The sequence below is a fragment of the Lycium ferocissimum genome, chromosome 10 (genome assembly GCF_029784015.1).
Source record: "Lycium ferocissimum isolate CSIRO_LF1 chromosome 10, AGI_CSIRO_Lferr_CH_V1, whole genome shotgun sequence".
Taxonomy (NCBI): Eukaryota; Viridiplantae; Streptophyta; class Magnoliopsida; order Solanales; family Solanaceae; genus Lycium; species Lycium ferocissimum.
The window spans coordinates 17,355,523-17,375,768 of NC_081351.1; the positions used below are offsets into that span (position 1 = coordinate 17,355,523).

The 20,246-nt window shown below is 38.4% G+C and overlaps 1 protein-coding gene across 1 annotated transcript; it reads right to left on the bottom strand.

Annotated features, from left to right (window-relative positions):
• Window positions 1-13,933: 13,933 nt before the first annotated feature.
• On the bottom strand, window positions 13,934-16,858 carry LOC132035139 (uncharacterized). The gene is made up of 4 exons (XM_059425440.1): window positions 16,760-16,858; window positions 15,289-16,273; window positions 14,355-14,869; window positions 13,934-14,245 (listed from the first exon to the last, which is right to left on the bottom strand). The coding sequence occupies exons 1-4, from the start codon at window positions 16,822-16,824 to the stop codon at window positions 14,137-14,139; spliced, it is 1,674 nt and encodes a 557-aa protein (XP_059281423.1). The 5' UTR covers window positions 16,825-16,858; the 3' UTR covers window positions 13,934-14,136.
• Window positions 16,859-20,246: the final 3,388 nt, after the last annotated feature.

Here is a 20,246-nt window from a genome sequence, read left to right on the forward strand (position 1 = left end):
CTTTTCCCTTATTTTTGAAACTTATTAGCAACAACGTGTCATACATTTACCATTTTCCACTATACTTGGTCATATATATATGATTTCCTATCATGTTACACGTACTCCCTCCTTGATGACTCACCATTGCACCCTTTTTTTATTTATTTATTATTATTAATCGGGTGGGGCCCACACGCCTAATTAGGCTAATTAATGAATAATTAGGCTCTTAATCCCCACTTGATAATATAATCATGGTAAATTAATCCCCAAATCTCCACTAATATTTCCATGCTATTTGAAACTTATAAACCAATCGTGCCATGTTGACATCGTGAGATTAAAAGTCCTTGTCGTATATTCGAAAATAATCTGCTTCGGATTTAGGTCGACTGACTTACAAATAATCCGTCGTATAAAAATACGCGGTGGTATACATGATCATAATCAAGCAGAATAATTTGCTTTCCGGAGCGAAACAAGCAAAGTTAAGAGACGTGTTCATCACAAGTGGAAAACAGAAAGAGTTTCTTTTCGCAGTCATTCACCTTCAAGAAAGCATGATTTGCTCGAGTTGGTACATTCGAGCTCAGGTGGTCCTTTAAAGTAAGCTCGTCGCGGTGCGCACTTTACTTGTGACTTTTATCGACGATCACTCTCGCAAACTCGGGTATTTCCTTTTGAAGTCCAAGGATCAAGTACTTGATGCGTTCAAGACTTTTCAAAGCCTTGGCCGAGAGATAGACAGGAAGAAAACTAAAATGCATCCGCCGTACAATGCGGTAGTGAATACATTGGTCCCTTTGATAATTATCAGAGACAAAGCCAGGTATCTCTATGATCGAAAACCCTCCAAAGACTCCTCGCAAAATGGTTTACAGAGAGGATGAACAAAACCTAGCCGAGAGGGTTAGATGTTTGCTTTCAGATGCAGTTTCCAGATTCATTTCAAAGGGCTAATGACTAATACCGCCGCTTATGTTATCAATTTATCTCCTAATGCTGTTTTTGGATGGGTGATGTCCCCGACATAGTTCGTTCAAAAGGATGTTCCTTATGCTCATCTCGAGAGTCTTCGGGTGTAAGGCCTTTGTGCATGTTCCTAAGGATGAGAGGGTCAAAGTTCTGAAGTTAAACTAGGCGTTGTATCTTCATTGGTTATGGTCAAGATGAATTTGGCTATCGTTTTATGATCCAAGCCTGAGAAGAAACTTGTTAGCCGTGATGTCGTGTTCTTTGAAGACTTCGATAATCAAGATTTTTGATAAAGTCAGAAGGTTGATTCTCGCAGCAACGAGAGCTTAGTTGATGTTGATCCAAGCTCTCGTGACATTGCACCTGAAGAAAATCTTCAAAATAACGAAGCATCGTTTAATACCCAAGAGTAATGATCACGTTCGACGACTCAGCACGATGTCGTCGATGCTCCAAATAAAGATGACAGATTGGTTAAGAACTGGGCCATATTGATGTTCCGTAGAGTTCTCGTAAGATCTATTAGAGAGAAAGTACCTTCATCTCGTTATTCTCCAACGAGTTTGTAATCGATCGACGGGGGAGAATCCGAAAGTGCTTACGAGGCCACGGATAACGAAGAAAAGGAAAGCGGTTTGACGTTACGCAAGACGAGATTAAATCCTTGCATGATAATCACAGATTTGATCCGGTTAAGCTTCCTAGAGATAGAAAAGCTTGAAAAACAAGTGGTTTTTAGGGTGAAACATGAAGATGGTAACCCACTCTCCATATGCTGGGGATTGCTGTCGTGGCTTTAATCGAAGAAGTGGAGTTGATATTGATGAAATCGTTTCTCCATTTGTGAAGATGTCATCTATTCAGGTTGGTCCTAGGCTTGGTCATGTAGTCTAGATTTAGAGTGTTGCTTGATCGTCAGATGGCGGTTTTCTCCACATAGTCGATGGGGAGAATTGTTAGGTTTTTGGATTTTCCTTCTACGTAATCGATTAATAAAACTTAATCCAATTTGACCAGTTAATTTTGCCCAAAATTTCCTCTATATATAGGATCAATTTAGGTCTTATTTTGACAACACAAGAGTGAATTCATAGCAGCCATATAGAGAGAAAAACGTGAGAGAGAAAGCAGATTTTCGTCCAGAAATTTTCTGCTACAGCAGTCCTCTTTAAATTGTGTTTTGCGATTCGTTAACCGTTGGATCGTGTTGAAATTTGAACTGGGGGTTTTCAACATCTGGTTCTTCGATTTCAACGGTGAAGATCGTATTTTGTGGTCTGTAGCTCCCATTGTCGAGTACGAACAGTAGCTCATTTTTGGGGGTGATTTCTCTCCTTTCTTCGCTAGTTTTGGTGCTATCTTTTATGTATTGTTGCTCCGTGTTTGGCTTTGTTGTTGTAGCCATTTGGAGAACATTGTTGTAACTCTTGTTGATTATAGTGGAGCTTTTGTGGGCCGGAGGTCCCGTGGATGTTTCCTCTTCACCTTGAAGGGGTTTTACCACGTAAATTTGGTGTCTCTTCCATTCAATTTATTTTTGCTTGCTTTGCTATTTTATTGTTGGTATAGCTGTTGCGGATTTCCATTTGTCTAGTGTTTATTGTCTTCTCTTGGTTCAAATAGTGTGGGAAGTTTCGACTTGGGTATTTCTTCCGCTGTTACCTCGTCGTGCAATTTGGTTATTGCTTGTTTCTTCCCAACAATAGTCCCATTGTCTGGGTCAGGTTTGATGTGAATCTCTATCTCACCAAAGATCCCCAAGTAAAGAAGGACCGATCAAACTCAGTAACCTCAACTTATCAAGAGCATCACTAGCATTACTACATAAAATAAGGAGCCAAGTCAGAAACAAAATTCACAAAAAATTTAAATAAAAGGTGCCCGAAGCCACTTATTAAACTCTAGTCTTCACAGTATGCAACTTAACCCAACAACTACCATACCTCTGTCCAAACAAGTTGGGTCAGCTACATGAATCCCCACTTCTTCATATCATCATCATCATACTAAATAAAATGAATTTGAAAAATAAGTTTTATATATATAATAATTTATCTATATAATAATGAAGTTCTCTAAAAAGCCTAAACACATCCTCAACTAGTAGATATCACCTATATTGGTCTCTTCCTTCCATTGTGCCCTATTTTTAGTTAAGTCTACCGTGATACCAAGGATTTGTAGGTCTTTCGAGAAAACTTGGTTCCCTGTGATTTTAACTTTACTCCATCCGTTTATTTTACACATTCACTTGCCATAGTTTCATTTACCATGCAAGTCAACGCAAACATGATAAAACTACATGACCAAGATAATAGCAGTAAATTTGTAACAAACAAAGAATGAACCAATAAATAGTGTTAACCAAGAAACAATACAGTAAACAGGGAAAAGTGTTCAAAACACACTCTAACTTTGGCCGAAATTGCTATAACACACTCCAACTTTGCGGGAGTCCTATGACCCCCCTGGACTATTTTTTTGTGTATTATTGAGGGTATTATTGGTGACGTGGACTCAATAATACCCAATATTGAAGGACTCACTTTTTTGTCCACGTCACCCAATAATACCCTCAATAATACACAAAAAAATAGTCCAGGGGGGTCATAGGACTCCCGCAAAGTTGGAGTGTGTTATAGCAATTTTGGCCAAAGTTGGAGTGTGTTTTGAATACTTCTCCCCAGTAAACAAGTGGTATCCTCACCTTACAAGCTCTTGGAGAACTTCCTTATGATTGTAAAGACTGTGAAGTATCAATTTAATAGACGACTGACCTGCAATAATTAGCATTCCAATTTTCAACTCCCAAAACAAACAGAAAACAAGGCAATCATTTCTACTGGGTATTCAAGAACTCACACAATTGACAAAAAGATTAAATCTTTCATATGTTGCTATAAAAATTGTGTTTGTGTCAAAATTCGTGTTTTACCCAAATAGTTGAATTTGTTCTAAGGTTAACTACAGTTGGTAGTAATTTGATACAAAAGTTAGAATTAACACAAGCAAGTTATTAATAATTGATAAAGAATAAATAAATAAAAGGAAAAAAGTAGACTTATGCCAATTGTGATGAACAACAGTAATGGATTTCCACGTTCCCAAGAACGAGTAAGAAACTTGATGATAAAAGAATAATGATAATGATAATAAGCAAATAATAATAATCAATATTGGTCCCTTTTCCTAGTCAGCCCATTCCCCCTGCCCTAGATATACAAGTAAAAGTCCTATTTATAGGTATCTGGTCCTATCTAGTGCCCTTCCTGTTGTATGCATGTAACGACAATCATTAATTGTGCACTTAATTTCTTGATTCTGGTCATTAGAAACTGTTTTGTCGTTAATATATTAACTCTATTTAATGCGCAATCAAGAGGGTCCTGTGTGTTGTTTCTGCTGATGTATTAACTCTATTAACTCTATTTAATGCCCTAGTTTATTGCTCGACTTGCCAACGTACAGCTTACCTTAGATCATATTTTATATCTGAACTCCCTTCGTTTTATAAGCGGTTCTATGATAGTGTTTAGGGCCAGGGCCCTGAATAAGCTGTTTGATGACTTTGAGGATAGCCATGACCGTTTATGGTTTAATGAGTTTGTGTTTATTCCTACTCACCAATTAGTGAGTGGTGATGCCGAGTCCTTTCCGGAGAAATGGAATGCAAGAGCTTTTAATCCCAAGCTGAATATTCCGGAGAATATTTGTGCATTTACGTAAAACAATAATTCGATTCTTGGCAAGTGCTAGAACTTAGGAATTCATGGCGGTGCAATGGGGTATTCGTACTTTGGATGATTCAGGAAAGAATAAAGGTATTTACTCTTATTAATCTTCTTTTCCTGGTCACAATTATCCTCATTGCCTCTATTTTGTCAGGCCATTCTAGTAAAAGGAAACCATAATCAAGAGCTTTGATTCTTCCAAACAATGACGACTCGACATTAGATAATATCTATTCTATTGTTAGAAAGAGGTCGAGTGCGGAGGCAGAAGATTCAAAGAATGTTGGTAAACCTGTTCTCAAGAAGAGGAGATTGAAAAAGCAATCTTCTTCTGGTTCTTCCGTGATTGGGAAGACTGAAGGTATGCGCAGCACTGAAAGTACATATTCCGAGGAAGAATTGCCTTTAATTTTGAGGAAAAGAAGAAGAACTAACCTTTCTCTTGTTAATGTGACAAATGTCTCAGAGGTATCTCCGATAAAGGATTATGAAGATTTAACTAGCATCGTTGAAGTTCCTTCTTAGGAAAAAGATTCATCGGCTACCCTCCCTGAGGTGGTGATTATTGACGATGTTTTTGAGGTACCTTTCCAAAGCACAATCGTCGCTGCTAATATCACCAAGACTGACGTTATCGGAGTGGAGATTGCCAATGTTCCCAAAGTTGATACCTCTCGGGAAGAGGCTGAAGGTTCTCCTAAAGTTGACACCTTCCCGTGCGATACTGCAACTCCTTCAGGTCGATCTTCTGATCGTGCAGAAGGAAAAAGACCTGTTCAAGAGGATTCGCATGAAGCTGATACTGGTGATGAAGCTCTTCGGGCTGATGATCCCGCAGTCAAGTGGATGCAGTCTTTTGTTCCTCTTACTGTTAATCACAACCGATCTTTCAGTTTATCTGATGAGGCAAATTTATTGGCTATTCCTCATGTGATGAGCACTTTGGCCAATAATTTCATAGGACCAAAACAACATGTCGTTCTAAAGGATATGCCCCATCTGTCCGCAAGCATAACAAGCATCCGAACCCAGACGGCACTGTCCCGAATGCATCCTCCCACACTGGTTGCACCGTGGTGGGGGCGGCCTCATCTCGACCGGATCTACCGCCGTACCGGGGGCTCGATACATTGGACCGCCCCCGTGCCCGTCCCCCTATCCTCACTTCTACCTCCAAATGATCCGGCCCTTTTTCCGGGAGCTCCTTTCAAAAATAATGCTCACCTTTACGTAGTGACGCCGCTCCTCCGTGCTTTTGGGCGTGAGCCCGAATGCGAGCAATGGTCATCCCATCCTCGAGTGAAGTTCGTCAAACACTTCTTAATTAAATGCGGCCCCAACCCACTCACAAAATCGGTGCACATGATCTCCCATATCGCCTATCATGGCCGGGGGCGTACCTGGCCAACGAGTTAAAACGAAGGCTATATTCTCGGACACTCATGTTTCCCTGTTTAAGATTCAAAAACGTATCAGCTCGAGCTCGTCGAACTTCCGGCGGTAAGAAATGTCGCAGAAATGCCTCCGTAAACTCCTGCCGCACGGGAGGGCATTGCTCCCCTAGAGGACATCCAGCTGTTATACCACAAAACCGCTACATCCCGCAACCTGTACGATGCCAATTCCACTGACTCTGTATCTGAAGCATGTATTATTCTCAGTGTCCTTAACATTTCATCTATGAAATTCGCGGTCTTCCTCTCGGTTTCGAGCCATAGAACTCCGGGGAGGGTTTAGGCAACAAAATTACGGGCCCTCGCACTCACCGCCCTATCTCCCGGTCCGTATCTTGCCGCCGAGCCCGCGCGGCAACTAACCGGGTCAATAACCGGATGGCCTCCCCGCCATCCGCCGGCCCGAGCCGCCGGCGGGACCGGGAGGCACCGGGGCCGGAGCGGTGGTGCCGGGGCCGGAGCCGGAACTCCTCTCTCGCTTCTCCGACGACACGGGGAGCATGAAAAGTCCGGGACGGAGCCTCACACGAGACTCGCCTTCTTCTACTTCCGCCGGTGGCCCCCGTTCGACCCCCGTTCCCGCCCACCATCTTGCCCCTCCGGGCCCCCGTAGCCTTCCTCTTCATCGCATTTCACCGAAACCATAACATAACATTAGAAAAGAACATGGAAACTCGGTAACATAGCTCTATCGCACGATCTAGAGTACAAAGAAGGTCATATTTCCTAAATGCCCTCCCTGCACCCCCTCGCCTATAAACGTGGCGCGCTACACACCCATAGACATGTGACTCCCATCGGACACGGCTCGTAGACAAACCCCTAGGACCGCCTGCTCTGATACCACTTCTGTCACGACCCAACTAGGGGCCGCGACGGGTACCCGATTCTTGTACCGAGCACCCCTTATCTCTCATCATTCTCTTGCTACTAGTGGGCCACACAAAGTATACTGCTACTTATTTACTTAGCATTATCATTATCAACACTATTAAGAACGTGTAATAATAAACTTTACTGACTTAATATACATCGACGGGGAATAAACATTATACAAAAGCACCTGACTAAACATATCTGTCTACGAGCCTCTAAACAAAATACATAAAAATAACGAGAAGGGCCGGATGCTACCGTGCCCGCATATGTACATAAAAGTAGTACCACTAGACTGGAGCTCCGGAACAACTGGAGCACTTTAATATACTGCTGGAGAGCTCCTAGGAATCAAGTCCGTCCGCCTCTCGCTACTCGCGCGGCATGAAACGCAGCGTCCGCGAGAAGGGACGTCAGTACGAGTGGTGTACCGAGTATGTAAGGCATAAGTGACATCATAAGATCATACAAGGAACATAAAAAATACAACATAGGAAAGTGACATAACCTGTGTCTTTATTTGTCTACTCTGGAAATATTACGCAAATTAACCTTACTGTTTGGAGTACTATACTGATACTGCAAGTAAACTGCCCGACCATGAAGGTGCGGTGTATCTCTGCCCGACCTTTTAGGTACGGTGGACTGCTGCCCGACCATATAGGTACGGTGGACTACTTTCTAAACAAACCATAGGATGAAGAAGTAATCTGTTATCTGAGTGCCCCGCGGGGCGGATGCCATGCGTGCGACTAAAAAAAACGCGTAAATATATGTAAATAAAGCCCGCCCATGTAGGTACGGTGTAATGAGCCCGCGTCCAGGCCTCCCGCGTCCGGGGTATAATCTGCCCACTGCAGTGGTGTGTCTGCCCGGCCGCCCGTTGGACGGCACGGTGTCATAAAATAATCATGTGTAAATATAAAGCATGCATGAGAGCCCAAGTGAAAACTACAACTTTATCGGAGTGACGTAAGGTCGGTAACCTCCGATTACATTATGGAATAATCAGGATCGCTCTGCCTCGCCTTGAAGGAACCAATCTTATAAGGCGAGATCATCAAGGAAGAATGGCATTAAGAGAAAGCATGGAATAAGGTCATAAGTCTTATCGAACATTTACTCATACACTTAGAATCTTTATCTTGAAACTCTTAGTCATGGAATCATTCTTATCATACTCGTCATAAACATATCCATTTTCCTTAATATCGTCGTTACTATCATCATAGGAATATTCTCATTAAAATGGTCACAACACTTACCGTTTAATAAGCGGAGCAACAAGGAAAGACCTGGGACCAATGGGCCCACCTCGGGTCAAATGAGGTGGTGTACACAATCTTCATATAATACCTTTCATGACATTACTTATGAGAGTTTTAGGGTAATCGGGTCTTATTTATGCAAGTTCTAGAGGTTTAGGAAGTTTTTCCAACATTTTGCACCATTTCTAGTTCAATTCTACTGAATGAATAGTAACTAATTTCGATCTTGGATTTTGAGGAAAGGGATGGTCCCCGAGGCCCGTGTCCAACCCTACTACGTCTAGGACATGCCAAGAAAGGAAGATAAAGCCTTACATACCTCTTTTCGCTCCTTATGCCACTCCAAATTCAAGTCGCAAATCCACCAGAATCTGCAAATTGGTCATGTTTACCAAGCATGATTAGTGCCTTTAGAATTGAATTCTTAAAATAATACTTGGCTACCGAAATTTCGGCAAAGACCTCCCCCGTAAATACTCCATTCCACCAAGTTCAACTTGGCCAATTTCAATCAACAACAATCCGGGAATTCAACCCGGCCAAACTAACAACACAATATCAACAACCATACTAACAATTTCCATATTCAATCCAAGATGCATTCTAACACTTCAATCAACATACTACTTCCTTCAAGTCTTTCTAACTTCCAATAAAACAATAATAACTCTATAATATATATTCCGACAACACCATACATGTAAGAACATAATATTCGATTTACATAACTCCAATCACAAGTCTCCAACTTCTACCATTTCACAACAATTACTAAGCTCTTATTAGCAATATAGAACCCACACAACAATAACCAATATACTAAATAAAATTAACTCATTTTCCTCCACACTTCAACAATTATACACGGCTACCACAAGCACAACACTCACGGCTAACATCATGCATACACAACCACAACCTCTCCAAAATTATTCAACTTCCATTCTCAACATAATATCCACAACAATAACAACTAACACTAGATAGAATAGTTAAAACATAATTCCTCCACACCCTACCTTAACCTATACTATTCGGCCAACTCCCCCATAAGTATATTTTTCATGAATTCTCATAGTATCTACACTTTACAACAACAAACACACACATCACACAACACAACACAACACACAACATATACACACCCCCACGGCCATACCATGTTTTCATGCTTCCATGAGTTTTATTCATATCTTCATAAATTCCATCCTTCTTCACATACCACATCATATACAAACATCCAAAACATGCAAAAGATGATGAGTTCTTACCTTTTTCCTTCAACTCTTCACTTGACTAAAGCTTCCAACTTGCAAGAATATGAATCCTTCTTGTTCCAATGAACACTCCAACTTGCTAGAGACCCTTCAATTAGTAGGAAAGTAGTTTTTGAAGAAATTTTTGTCAACTTTTTCTTGGAACTTGCTCTTGGCCGAATGGCCTTTGAGTTTTTTCCTTCTTTCTCTTGTTCTTGTTTTCTTGAAATTTCTAGAGAATTATGTGAAAAAGATGACTTTGTCATCTTTTATTTAATACATCCAAAGCCATGTGGGCTTAAGCCCACTAAGAAGTGGACGGCCACCTTGGCCCAAAATGGTCAAGCCCATTTTTTTTGTTCTACAATTCATGGAAAATTATTCTACAAATTCCAAGTTTACCCCTCGCCTTCCTTTATATTTCTATGAGGCGTCGTGCGAATTTCCCTTTTATGCCCTCAACCTTTCTTATTAATTCTGCTTCCAAATTCTTCATGAGCCATTCACATGCTTAACAAAATGAAAATATGGCCTTGCTTGATGTCCTCCCGCGATTGTCTTGAATTATCCAATTGCACAAAAATGCGGGATATAACAGAGGTTGAGGAGGAAAATGATTCCGGGGATGCAGATGATGGTTTGCTTTTTGAAAAGAAGATTCCATCTGATGATGATCATACTTAGATCATTTTAGAGGATCCTGTATTTCTATTTCCTCCAATGTTTGATTGTTTCTCTTACTTTTGCTCTGCTTAGGTTTGGCGATTGCTTTGTAATAATTTTGTTTTGTGTTTGACTTTGTAATGAATGAAGCTTTTCTTTATCCATATTTCGTCTTTCCCTTTTTATGATAAATCTCTTGTAAGATTTCTTTTGTTGGAACCTTTCCCGGTTGATCAATCCATTCTAGAATTCCGACCTCGAAATACTTGTAAGGAGATTTGTAACTTTGCCGCAAATATATTCGGGAAGATGGTTTGGGCATCTTACTCATAACGAATAAATTCCTTCACTCTTAATGCCGAAAAAGAGGACCTCTCTTATAATGAGAAATTTGTTCTACTTTGTGAAAAAGAAGGTTTAAACAATCTACTTACCAATTAATCACACAGTAATTTAAAATGTAAAAGGCAAAAATACCATAAGTTGCTGGTGATTTCGGCGAATGGAGCTTAGCCATTTCCGGAATCTCCAAATATTTGGAGATAAAGATTTTCTCTATGGTTATTGGAAATAGTGTCTCACTGACCTAATCCCGTTAGTCCCTGGTTTCGGTTTTTGAATCGGAATTCAAAAACATGATACTAACTGATTTGGGAATATCGAAAGATCGGAATCTTTTTCCGTATTTGGTATTTGAAGGGGCATCATGAAATTAAATTGCAAGATTCTTTCATAATGAATAATTTTTGTAACGCTTGTGCTCAATGTTTTGCCGTTATGGCATTGCACATTTCGCATTTATGTTTATTACATGAATTATTGTCATTCATATATATAGTTCCTTCTTCTTCTCAGCGAAATGGTTCGGTTCCAGTGGATTCACCTGGAATTTGGCGAGAAAATAGGATATGGCTAAGACTGATAAAATAGTTTAGTTTTCCGATGATCCTCTTCGATTCGTGTAACGTCTCATAATTAGCCATAAAGGCTGCTTTTCATTGGAACCGTCAGTTCCAACCCTTTGTATTCCTCTTTTGAATTTATATAAGGAAGTGAATCATTGATAAAATATCTCACAGTCTTCTTTCCTTTCATAAATCATTTAAAGCAAGAATTATTCTCTGCAATCTTTTCATATCTTTTCTGAAAACATGTCTTCTTCTTTTGATAAAAATCCTTCTAAAATTCCATCTAATCCTTTTGAATTGGAGACTCTTGCTAATGCCTTTCTTCAAACTCGTTCTGATTATTCTAATTATTTTGGAATTTTCCATCACTCTTCTCCCATAAAGGATATTGACTCCTCTATTGCTCCTGAAGATATCGCTTCAGTTGCTCAGGAGTGTGGTTTGGGTCCTGATGTCATTTTAGCTGTTGACAGCGGGGCAAAACTCCATAACCATGTTGATGGTTTTACTTTGATGTCTATTTTTCCTTTTTTTATTGAGTTTTTGTTACCCATTCCTCTTGTTATTAAGGAATTTTGCCGCCGATAAAATGTGTGTGTTGGCCAAATTGCTCCTGATACCTGGCGATTATTTTATTGCCTCCAGTTTTTAGCCATTAAGGCTAATCTTCCTTTTACCTTAGATCATCTGATCCATTTATACATTCCTTTTGTTTTTCGAGGTGGCTTGATTCATTTGTTTCCCCGTGGAGAACGCAACCTAATCGACTCTATCGATTCCAGCGACATGGATCGATTGAAGCGATTTGTCAGAATTAGAACAAAACTACTCCATCGCCCATCCGATGATGTTTTTCCGGAGACATGAAACCTAACTTCGAATCCTGTTAATCTGAATGAAATTGTAGACATTCTTGATTGGATCACGGGTTTGTTGGGAGCCTCTCGGGATGTTATACGATGTTGGAGAAGTTTAAGGCTTCTTCCCTCAGTTTTTCCTTTAGAAAGGCCCGGACCTTCAAATAGAAAACAAAAGAGGGATGTAATTATAATAGAGGATGATGACGAGGAGGTTCAAGCTGATATTCGTCATTCTGTTGCCCCTCCTCTGCCTAATCCTGAGATATCGGTGAGAGAAGCATCTCCGAAGAGTGTCAACCATTTCCAACAAGAAAGCTCTTCGGGATCCTTCACGTTACCAAGAACGTCCCATGGTAATGCGGAGTTATCCTTGGGTCACTTATCTGAGATGCTTCTACAAGGTTACTCACTTGTTGCGGCTTCTTCATCATATGTTGCTAAAATGAGAAAAGAAAACGAGCAGCTTAAGATAAAAATAAAAAAGCTTAAGTCTGACCTTCGGGACTCCGACTCTGTTGAAGCTGCTTTGATGTTACGCCTAGAGGATGATGTTTGTGCGTTACAAAGATCGGGATAATGCAATGCAAGTATTGAGCACATCCTACGCGGACCTTTAAGATCGGTTTAAAAGTGTTGAAGCTTCTCGTGAACGTTGCTATTCCCGGTGTAAGCTACTGCGCCTTCAACGTGATGTGGACATCCTTAAATCTCGGAAAGAGGCTTTTGAGGAAGCTCTCACTCTAAGTTTTAATTTGACCACATCTCTTCAAGTTGCTACCAATGAGCTTCATGTTGCATCGGTATCTCTTAAAGACTTGGAAGATTCCGGAGAAGATTCCCAAGATCAGAATCATTCTCTCCTCCAAGAACGTTAAGAATCTTGAAAAAGTGTGTGCTGATTTGGTTCGTGGTGCCATTTGATAATTCTAATCTTGGTCACCATTGTTGATTCTTAGATTCCTGCTATCAATGATCACCATTGCTGATTCTTAGATTCCTGCTATCTTTAAGTAGAAGAGTTGATCCATGTATACTTTTAGTATTTTCAAGTATCCTTCTATTGTATTTTCCGAGTGTGCATTCTCATTTTCATTGTTTCTTTAAACAATAATGTGGAATTGAATTTTCCTTGAGAAATATATGATCCTACAGTATATTTATTTAAATAACCGGAGTTATAGTTGATATAATCGCTCCATGAATGGGGATCATGTTTGTGCAATGTTCACCGATGTGCGACTTTGAAACCATGCTGAGACAAGGGCACTGTAGTTTTGAGTAATTTGCAACTTTATTGGGTTGACTTGCAGTCCCTGGTGTATACATACAGACTGATAGTTCCTTCCCAGGATAAATTTATACCTTCTACCAAACATGGTATAAAAATTAGTGCTGGGATATCCCAACTTATACCTTCTACCAAACGACCCCTTAGGGTCTCATTAATACCTTAACGAGAAATCTATAATTATGACCTTTAGAAATTAGCAGGACTTTACATGTTCATCGGTGATGAGTGAGTTCTAAACGTTAGTGAAATTACTGTTGGTGAGCAAAGGAAAAACTAACTTGTATGGAGTAATTGTTTGTGGTGAGCAAGTAAAATTTGTTCACAGTGACCCTGCCAAAATCATTCATTTCTTATAATCGAGGAAAATAAGAGTAAATATCGGAAACAACCTCTTACCTCCACAAGGTAGGGGTTAGGTCTACGGTCTACCTACATTGCCCTTCCAAGACCTCACATGTGGGATTACACTGGGTATGTTGTTGATGTTGTTGAGGAAATAAGAGTAATATATAGAACCATGATAAGTCAAGGGAATTGGCTCCATCCACCTCTGATAGAAATAATCAGTAACAAGAGTATGCAGACGTCTGCGCGATGTATATCTTCAAGAAGTACATCACGACTGAAGCTCAGTATACAATATGATTGATGACATAAGGAAGCAAAAATGTGACAAAAAGGTTTTACTTTTGATTCATTCAATCTTTAAGACCACAAAACGGAAAGAAGACCTGTAAACCTACCACCCCTAGCATTTGTGGAGAATATGGCTAGTTGGCTATGTATACTTGCATTAAGAAAGAATCATAATTTTAAGGTTAAGTGATGTATATTTTTGAATTAGCAACCCTATAAAAGGAAATAGCAGAATGTTAGAATCTGCAACAGAGAATGCCCTGCCTCCAACGTTTGTGTTTCCGAAAGTGGCTGCTTTCTGCCTGCCCCATTCTTACTGGACTGCTGTTCCATTCAGATTGTAAGCTGCAACAGCACAAAATAAGGAAAATGTCAATCACAAGACCAAAATGATCAGGTGGTAATTGTGAAAAAAAGATGAGGGAAACTAGCACAAGATGTAGCAGAACAGTACATTGGAAAGGCAAAGGATCCGGTACTAGTTGTGCTTCCATCTGATCCAAGAGAACTGCTCTCACAATATGACATACGCCCTGAGTAAACAATATCAGGTCCTAATGCAGAAAAACTTGCCTCCCCGTCAGCAAACTGACCATGACTATCAAGTAGAAGACCGCCCAATGATTTATCCTCAAGATTCGCCACGTATTGGGATTCAAGGTATTGTCCATGAACATTGTTACTGTTATAAATATGCACTTGACTGGCATCTGAGAGACTATTACAGGTACCATCCTTGTGACCGGTACTGGCCTCTAATCTGAGGGACGGTTCAGGAAAGTTTTTGACACCTTGGTCCACCATGTTGCTAGTTGATGCTGGCTTAGTTGAGTTGAAGTCGAAAATAATTGCTTCAGTTCCCAACTTGCTGTTGTAGAATAAGTCGGTAGCTGGCACACTGTTCTCTGCTTCATTATTGACTGCTGATACTGCATTTTGGCTTTCTAGGGCTGCTTCCTCATTAGGAATCTGGAGTTCAAGCAAAATTAAAGATCACTACATGAAGGTGCCTAATATATATATGAACATATTCTTAGGGTAAGGCTCAATAGACTCTTGTGGTCCGTCCCTTTCCTGGACCCCATGTATAGCGGGAGCTTAGTGCATCGGGCTGCCATTTTTATTATTCTTATGATCACTTTTCATGGGAAAACAAGGGAATTTTCACAATAGCACTATTTATGCCCCTAATAACAAATAATGGCGATATTATTGATTTTTAAAACATAGCAGCAGGTTTTTTTCACATACATACATACAGTAAAAATCTGCTATAAAATGAAATTCTAGCTATTTATTGTAGTAGTTTAGAAGTATTGCTAAAACAGGTAACTAGTGGGCTTAAGTCGTTATATCACGTGAAAATCCATCAGATAAAAGAAACTAACCAGATCAGGCTGCTGGGCAGTTTGATCACTATCAAAATTAGATTGTTGAGAATTCTCAATGCCAGACTCTTCCGCAGATGAATCAATTTCAGATAGATTAGTATATTTCCACCTTCTTGTAGATTTTGGTCCAAAAATCAGTATCAAATCCTCCAGATAAGTATCCCTGTCAGCATCTTCGTTTCCATTATCTTCTGAGGTGGGATTCAAACCATTTGGAACGGGTGACTCAGTATACTCTTCTTCATTGTTTTCATATTCTACAGATGATTTAGATCCACCTGGAGAGCACGATTCAATATCAGCACTTTCCGATGTGTTACTGTGCTGGTCTTCATCAGCTGGTATAGAAACATATGTGCCTGGTTGAGCATTGTTCCAACTTTCAGTTAGAATTGTATCCGCCACAGGTATGCTCATGTCCACGCATATGTCTTTAACAATGTTATAGTTACTTTCTTTATAGCAAACAATCAATTCAGGCAACTCATATTCCTTAATACGCTTCTCGGTATATAACTCTGTGTCTGTCTCAATAAATGGAGCATCAGAGAAAATAGATCCCTTTTCTTTCTCATCAAGGAAATCACAAATCACTGAGCACTCAAATTCCGGGGTGTTCCATTGTTGATCTCTATCTTTTGTATCATATGCAAACGGATTTCCGTATCTCCTGGAAGTGATTATGTTGGGCAAGGCTTCATTCAGATCATTCTCCACAGTTGAAGCTCTAATTTTATCGTTGTTGCTTCTGGAAATATCGTCGAAAAATACAGATTCATAAAGTTCTGAAACCTTCCATAAGTTATCCCTATCTTTTGTGTCACATGCCAATGTTTCTTTACGACTGCCATATCCATTTGAATCAAGAAAGTCTTCTGTTGGAAAGGCTAAAGAATTTGCTTCCTTGTAGCGATTCGAGCGACTTAAGCCCCCGTTCTGATTGTCCTTCATGATAGCCTTTTCGTAAGGTGTGTCAAGGATGCTGATAGTTGCATTCAAATGTTTTAGTACTATGCACAGAGGCCACGGTTGAATGATGAAGGCAATTTCACTTCTCAAAGGATGAAGTAGTTTCAAAAGTTAACAAGTTTTATCGGATCATGTTTAGATGCATTCATCAATAAACTTGAAAACATACAGAACTTTGAAAATAAATGAGTACAAGAACAATGTATGATATTTCAACATTTAATTAGACATCTAAGAGTTGCCAAATGAGTAAAGTCAGCGATATTCAGAAAACATGCATCAGATTGATATTAATTAGAAATAAAATGGGGACATACAGTCAAACCTCCTCTCTATAATTGTGTCGTTTGCCGGATAATTTTTGGCTGCTATTGAGAAATGTTGTTATCTCAACATATAATGTAACATAACATAAAAAATCGGTTCCAAGGAAAACTTGGTCATCATAGTGAAAAGTTATTATAGAGGATGATTGTTATAGAGAGGTATTAAAACTCACCAGCCTCCGTGGTCTGCATCAGTTGGTAGAGTCTGAAGTATTCTCAAAAGCTGTGAAGCAAACATCTACTTGTGTCTGGTAGATATGACTTGGGAAATCTGTCAACAGAAAGTACATATTCTATATAGGTAAGTGAAATTGGATGCAAATTCTTGCGAATGCGTTAAAAAGGATAATTGTAGCACAAATTCAAATAAAGTAGATTGAAGGAAATGCTACAGTCAACAGGCCAAATGATACTAATCATTTAATAAATTCTTAGTAGTCATATCCAGAAAACAGTTGCAAAGAATGCAGTAGGAAGCAAAGAAAGCACTCTGTAAGTTTCCGCATCCGCCTGTGGCTAATCCAAATCATGTTATAAAGTTAGTGCCTTGCTTATAATGTACATACTCAGACAAGACCAATCTGAAGATAATTGAGATTACTCAAAACTGGATTCAAGAGAACATGCTCAAACTCATGAATCATTAGAACTAAAATATGTGAGGCTAACCAGATTTGGATTGCAATAATTTTGAAGCTATTTTATTCTTGAAAGTACAAATCAACTGATATTTTATTACTAGGACTTGCTAAACCAGACTTGTAGTGACACTTCAATGTTTAAATTTCCATCCACATGGAATCTGAACCTGGTCCATAGAAGAGGAAAATGACAAGAAATATGGAAATTTTGTACAAAGCTATAATGACTAAATAAGATCTCCTAAGACAATGGCAATTGCTACCATTTTCAAGAAAATTTCCAATCTCATAAGCCATATAGTAAGTTGGCTAACTTTTTACCTGGCAAAAGGTGAATCAGAAAGCCTAATTGCTGCAGCAATAGATAGGACTAAGAAAATGCAATTCCAACTAGAAATTTGATACTATCTCAAAAAGAGAAACCATAAAATAAGACTAAGAAAATGCAATTCTAACTACAAAAAGTCTAACCGCTGCAGCAAAGTCAATTTAGCAGATTGATCCCAAGATTTTAGCTCCCTCTTTATAACACAAATGTAAATAAAGATACATGTACTCACACATTAATGCATACAGAGGTTCAAACACTAAATGTGTGTAAATAATATTTTTCTATATCAAAAACTGTCCATATTTGGAATAGTTACGGAATGTCCATGGATAGGATCAAACATGTAAATTCAGAAGACGCCTAGGTTGAAAACAATACGAAATAAATATCAATTTACAACAGAAAATAGAAACTCAAAATCACCACATTCCAGATAAAACTGACCTAGTAACCGAATTATGCCAACATAAGTTCTAATACTGCATGCGCAAAATTCTGCATACGACTGTAATAAATGCTTAAGCACGTGCGTATGTATGAGATAAAAAAATAGACACCTTAGCTCGGCGCAGTAGAAAGAGAGATACAACAGAGAGAAAATATGAAGTTTGGCTGATACAATTTAGCACTGAACGTGAAAGAATTAGACTATCCCTGTTGAAGAAGAAAAAAAAAACCATAACAAAAGGCAAAGTGGGAAGCCAGCAACATTCGAACAGTCAACCAAAAACAAGTCAACTGTCTTTCATAATATAATAAAATTAACTTGTTTTCTATGAACAATGTAATACTACTATATACATGTGTGACATGCAGGTAGAAGCATATACATATATCAAGTGCAGGGCACGAAGGGAAAAACTCTAGAAGGTACGCCTTGTTAGCTATTGTTTTACCGAGACAAAACAATATTTTCAATTTGATTCTTTTAAGTTGGAGTATAAAGTATGCATTTACTGTCTGTCTAAAGAGTATTACACTTGTATTTGCACACACAAGATTATTATACAGTAATTACATACAATTTTTTTATGATAACATCATATGGTACTCCTAATAGATAAGCATATTACAGTGTTAAATTACTCTATAAAAGATGGCAGAAGGCAGATTGGTACATGAAATATTCCGTGTTCACCAAGATTCAGGGAAGGGCCTCACCTTTGAGCAGAAGTGGATCCAAGATTTAAACTTAATGAGTTCAACCTAATCAAAAAATTTAGTATTGAACTCATTTTATCGATAAAATTATGGGTTCAGATCTAATCTTTGTTGAAATTTAGTACTCCCTCCGTCCATTTTACGTGTTCACTACACTAAAAATAGATATCCACTTCCACTTGTCCAGTTTAAAAAACCAAGACATAATTTACTATGTTATACCTATTTTACCCTTATTATTATTATGTAGTAAATAATTATTTTCAATTCACTTCCCAATGAGTAATATGACTTTTAAAAATTAGGGGTGTGCCAAGTTAAACATGACCGGAGGGAGTAAGTCTTTACATATATATCTATACTCCCTAAAGTTTTGGGTTATGAAATTAAACCATAACCAAATCCACTTACAGTAGAGAGGTATAATATAGACAACCTACCAGTTTACCCTGACGCAAGCACAAATATATTCACGACTCAAATTCATGACCTCACATGAAAGACAACTTTACACTGATTAATTAAAATTTACACTTTAAACGTATATAACTTTGAACCTTCTTCATATTTCAAAGTGTATATGTAACTTAAATTCTTTTTCATTTTCATAGAAAAGGGAAAAGAATAAATGAGGGCCGGCATATCAGAAAAAAAATGATAACTACCGCTCTCCACCTCGCCTTAGTATCCGACAATCGTTTCGTTTAATTCAACCTAACTAAGATCCATAATTAACAAATACTCCAGATAAAGTCCCCAATTAATAAAATGAATATAAAATGGATAGCAAAATAGATGGCACTCATGTAGAGTGAGGGCCAAAAAAAAAAAAAAAAAGAAAGGGTCAGTTTGACAATGGAATAAAAGAGTTGACCTTTGCAATATAATAGTACTCCCTCTCTGTCCCAACTTATATGATATTTTTCATTTTTCAAGAGTCAATTTGACTAAATTAGGTTCAAGGGAAAATTATACTCTATTCTATTTTTGAGAATATTTACGTCACGTAGCCCATCCTTTGTGTATAAACACCCGATTTTCAACATATTTGTGTGTAAACACATTTTATACACTATTATACACTTTATCAAGATTGACACATTATGTATAATGCTTTCTCCCAGATATAATGTTGTATAATATTGTATATTAGGCTACGTGGCGTAAATATTTTCAAAAGCTGTATATTTTTGAAAATATACCGAATATTAACTCAATATTTTAAGATTAAAATTTATATACTTGAAAACTACATTAAAAGTACAATAAGTTACAACTTTTCTCATATCAATATGGTAAAAGAAAATCTTAAAATGTTGGTCGAAATTCATGCAGTTTGAATCTCAGAAATCAAAAAATATCACGTAAATTGAAATAGAGAAACTAGTAATTAGTATGTATCAATGTATTGAGAAAAGGGACAACAGAGAGTAGTCAAAAGTAAATCAGTACCTGTGACACGTTGTTAGGCCTCCATAGAAGACAATTGAAGCAGATGACTAAGGGAAAAAAGGCTTGGATCTAAAC

Bases quoted from the DNA above. Each gene is read 5' to 3' on its own strand.
- LOC132035139 (XM_059425440.1), bottom strand. From the start codon at position 16,824: ATGTTTGCTTCACAGCTTTTGAGAATACTTCAGACTCTACCAACTGAT. The intron at 16,274-16,759 runs GTGAGTTTTAAT...TGCAACTATCAG, and splicing joins GATGCAGACCACGGAGGCTG to CATCCTTGACACACCTTACG. The intron at 14,870-15,288 runs GTTAGTTTCTTT...CTTGAACTCCAG, and splicing joins CTGCCCAGCAGCCTGATCTG to ATTCCTAATGAGGAAGCAGC.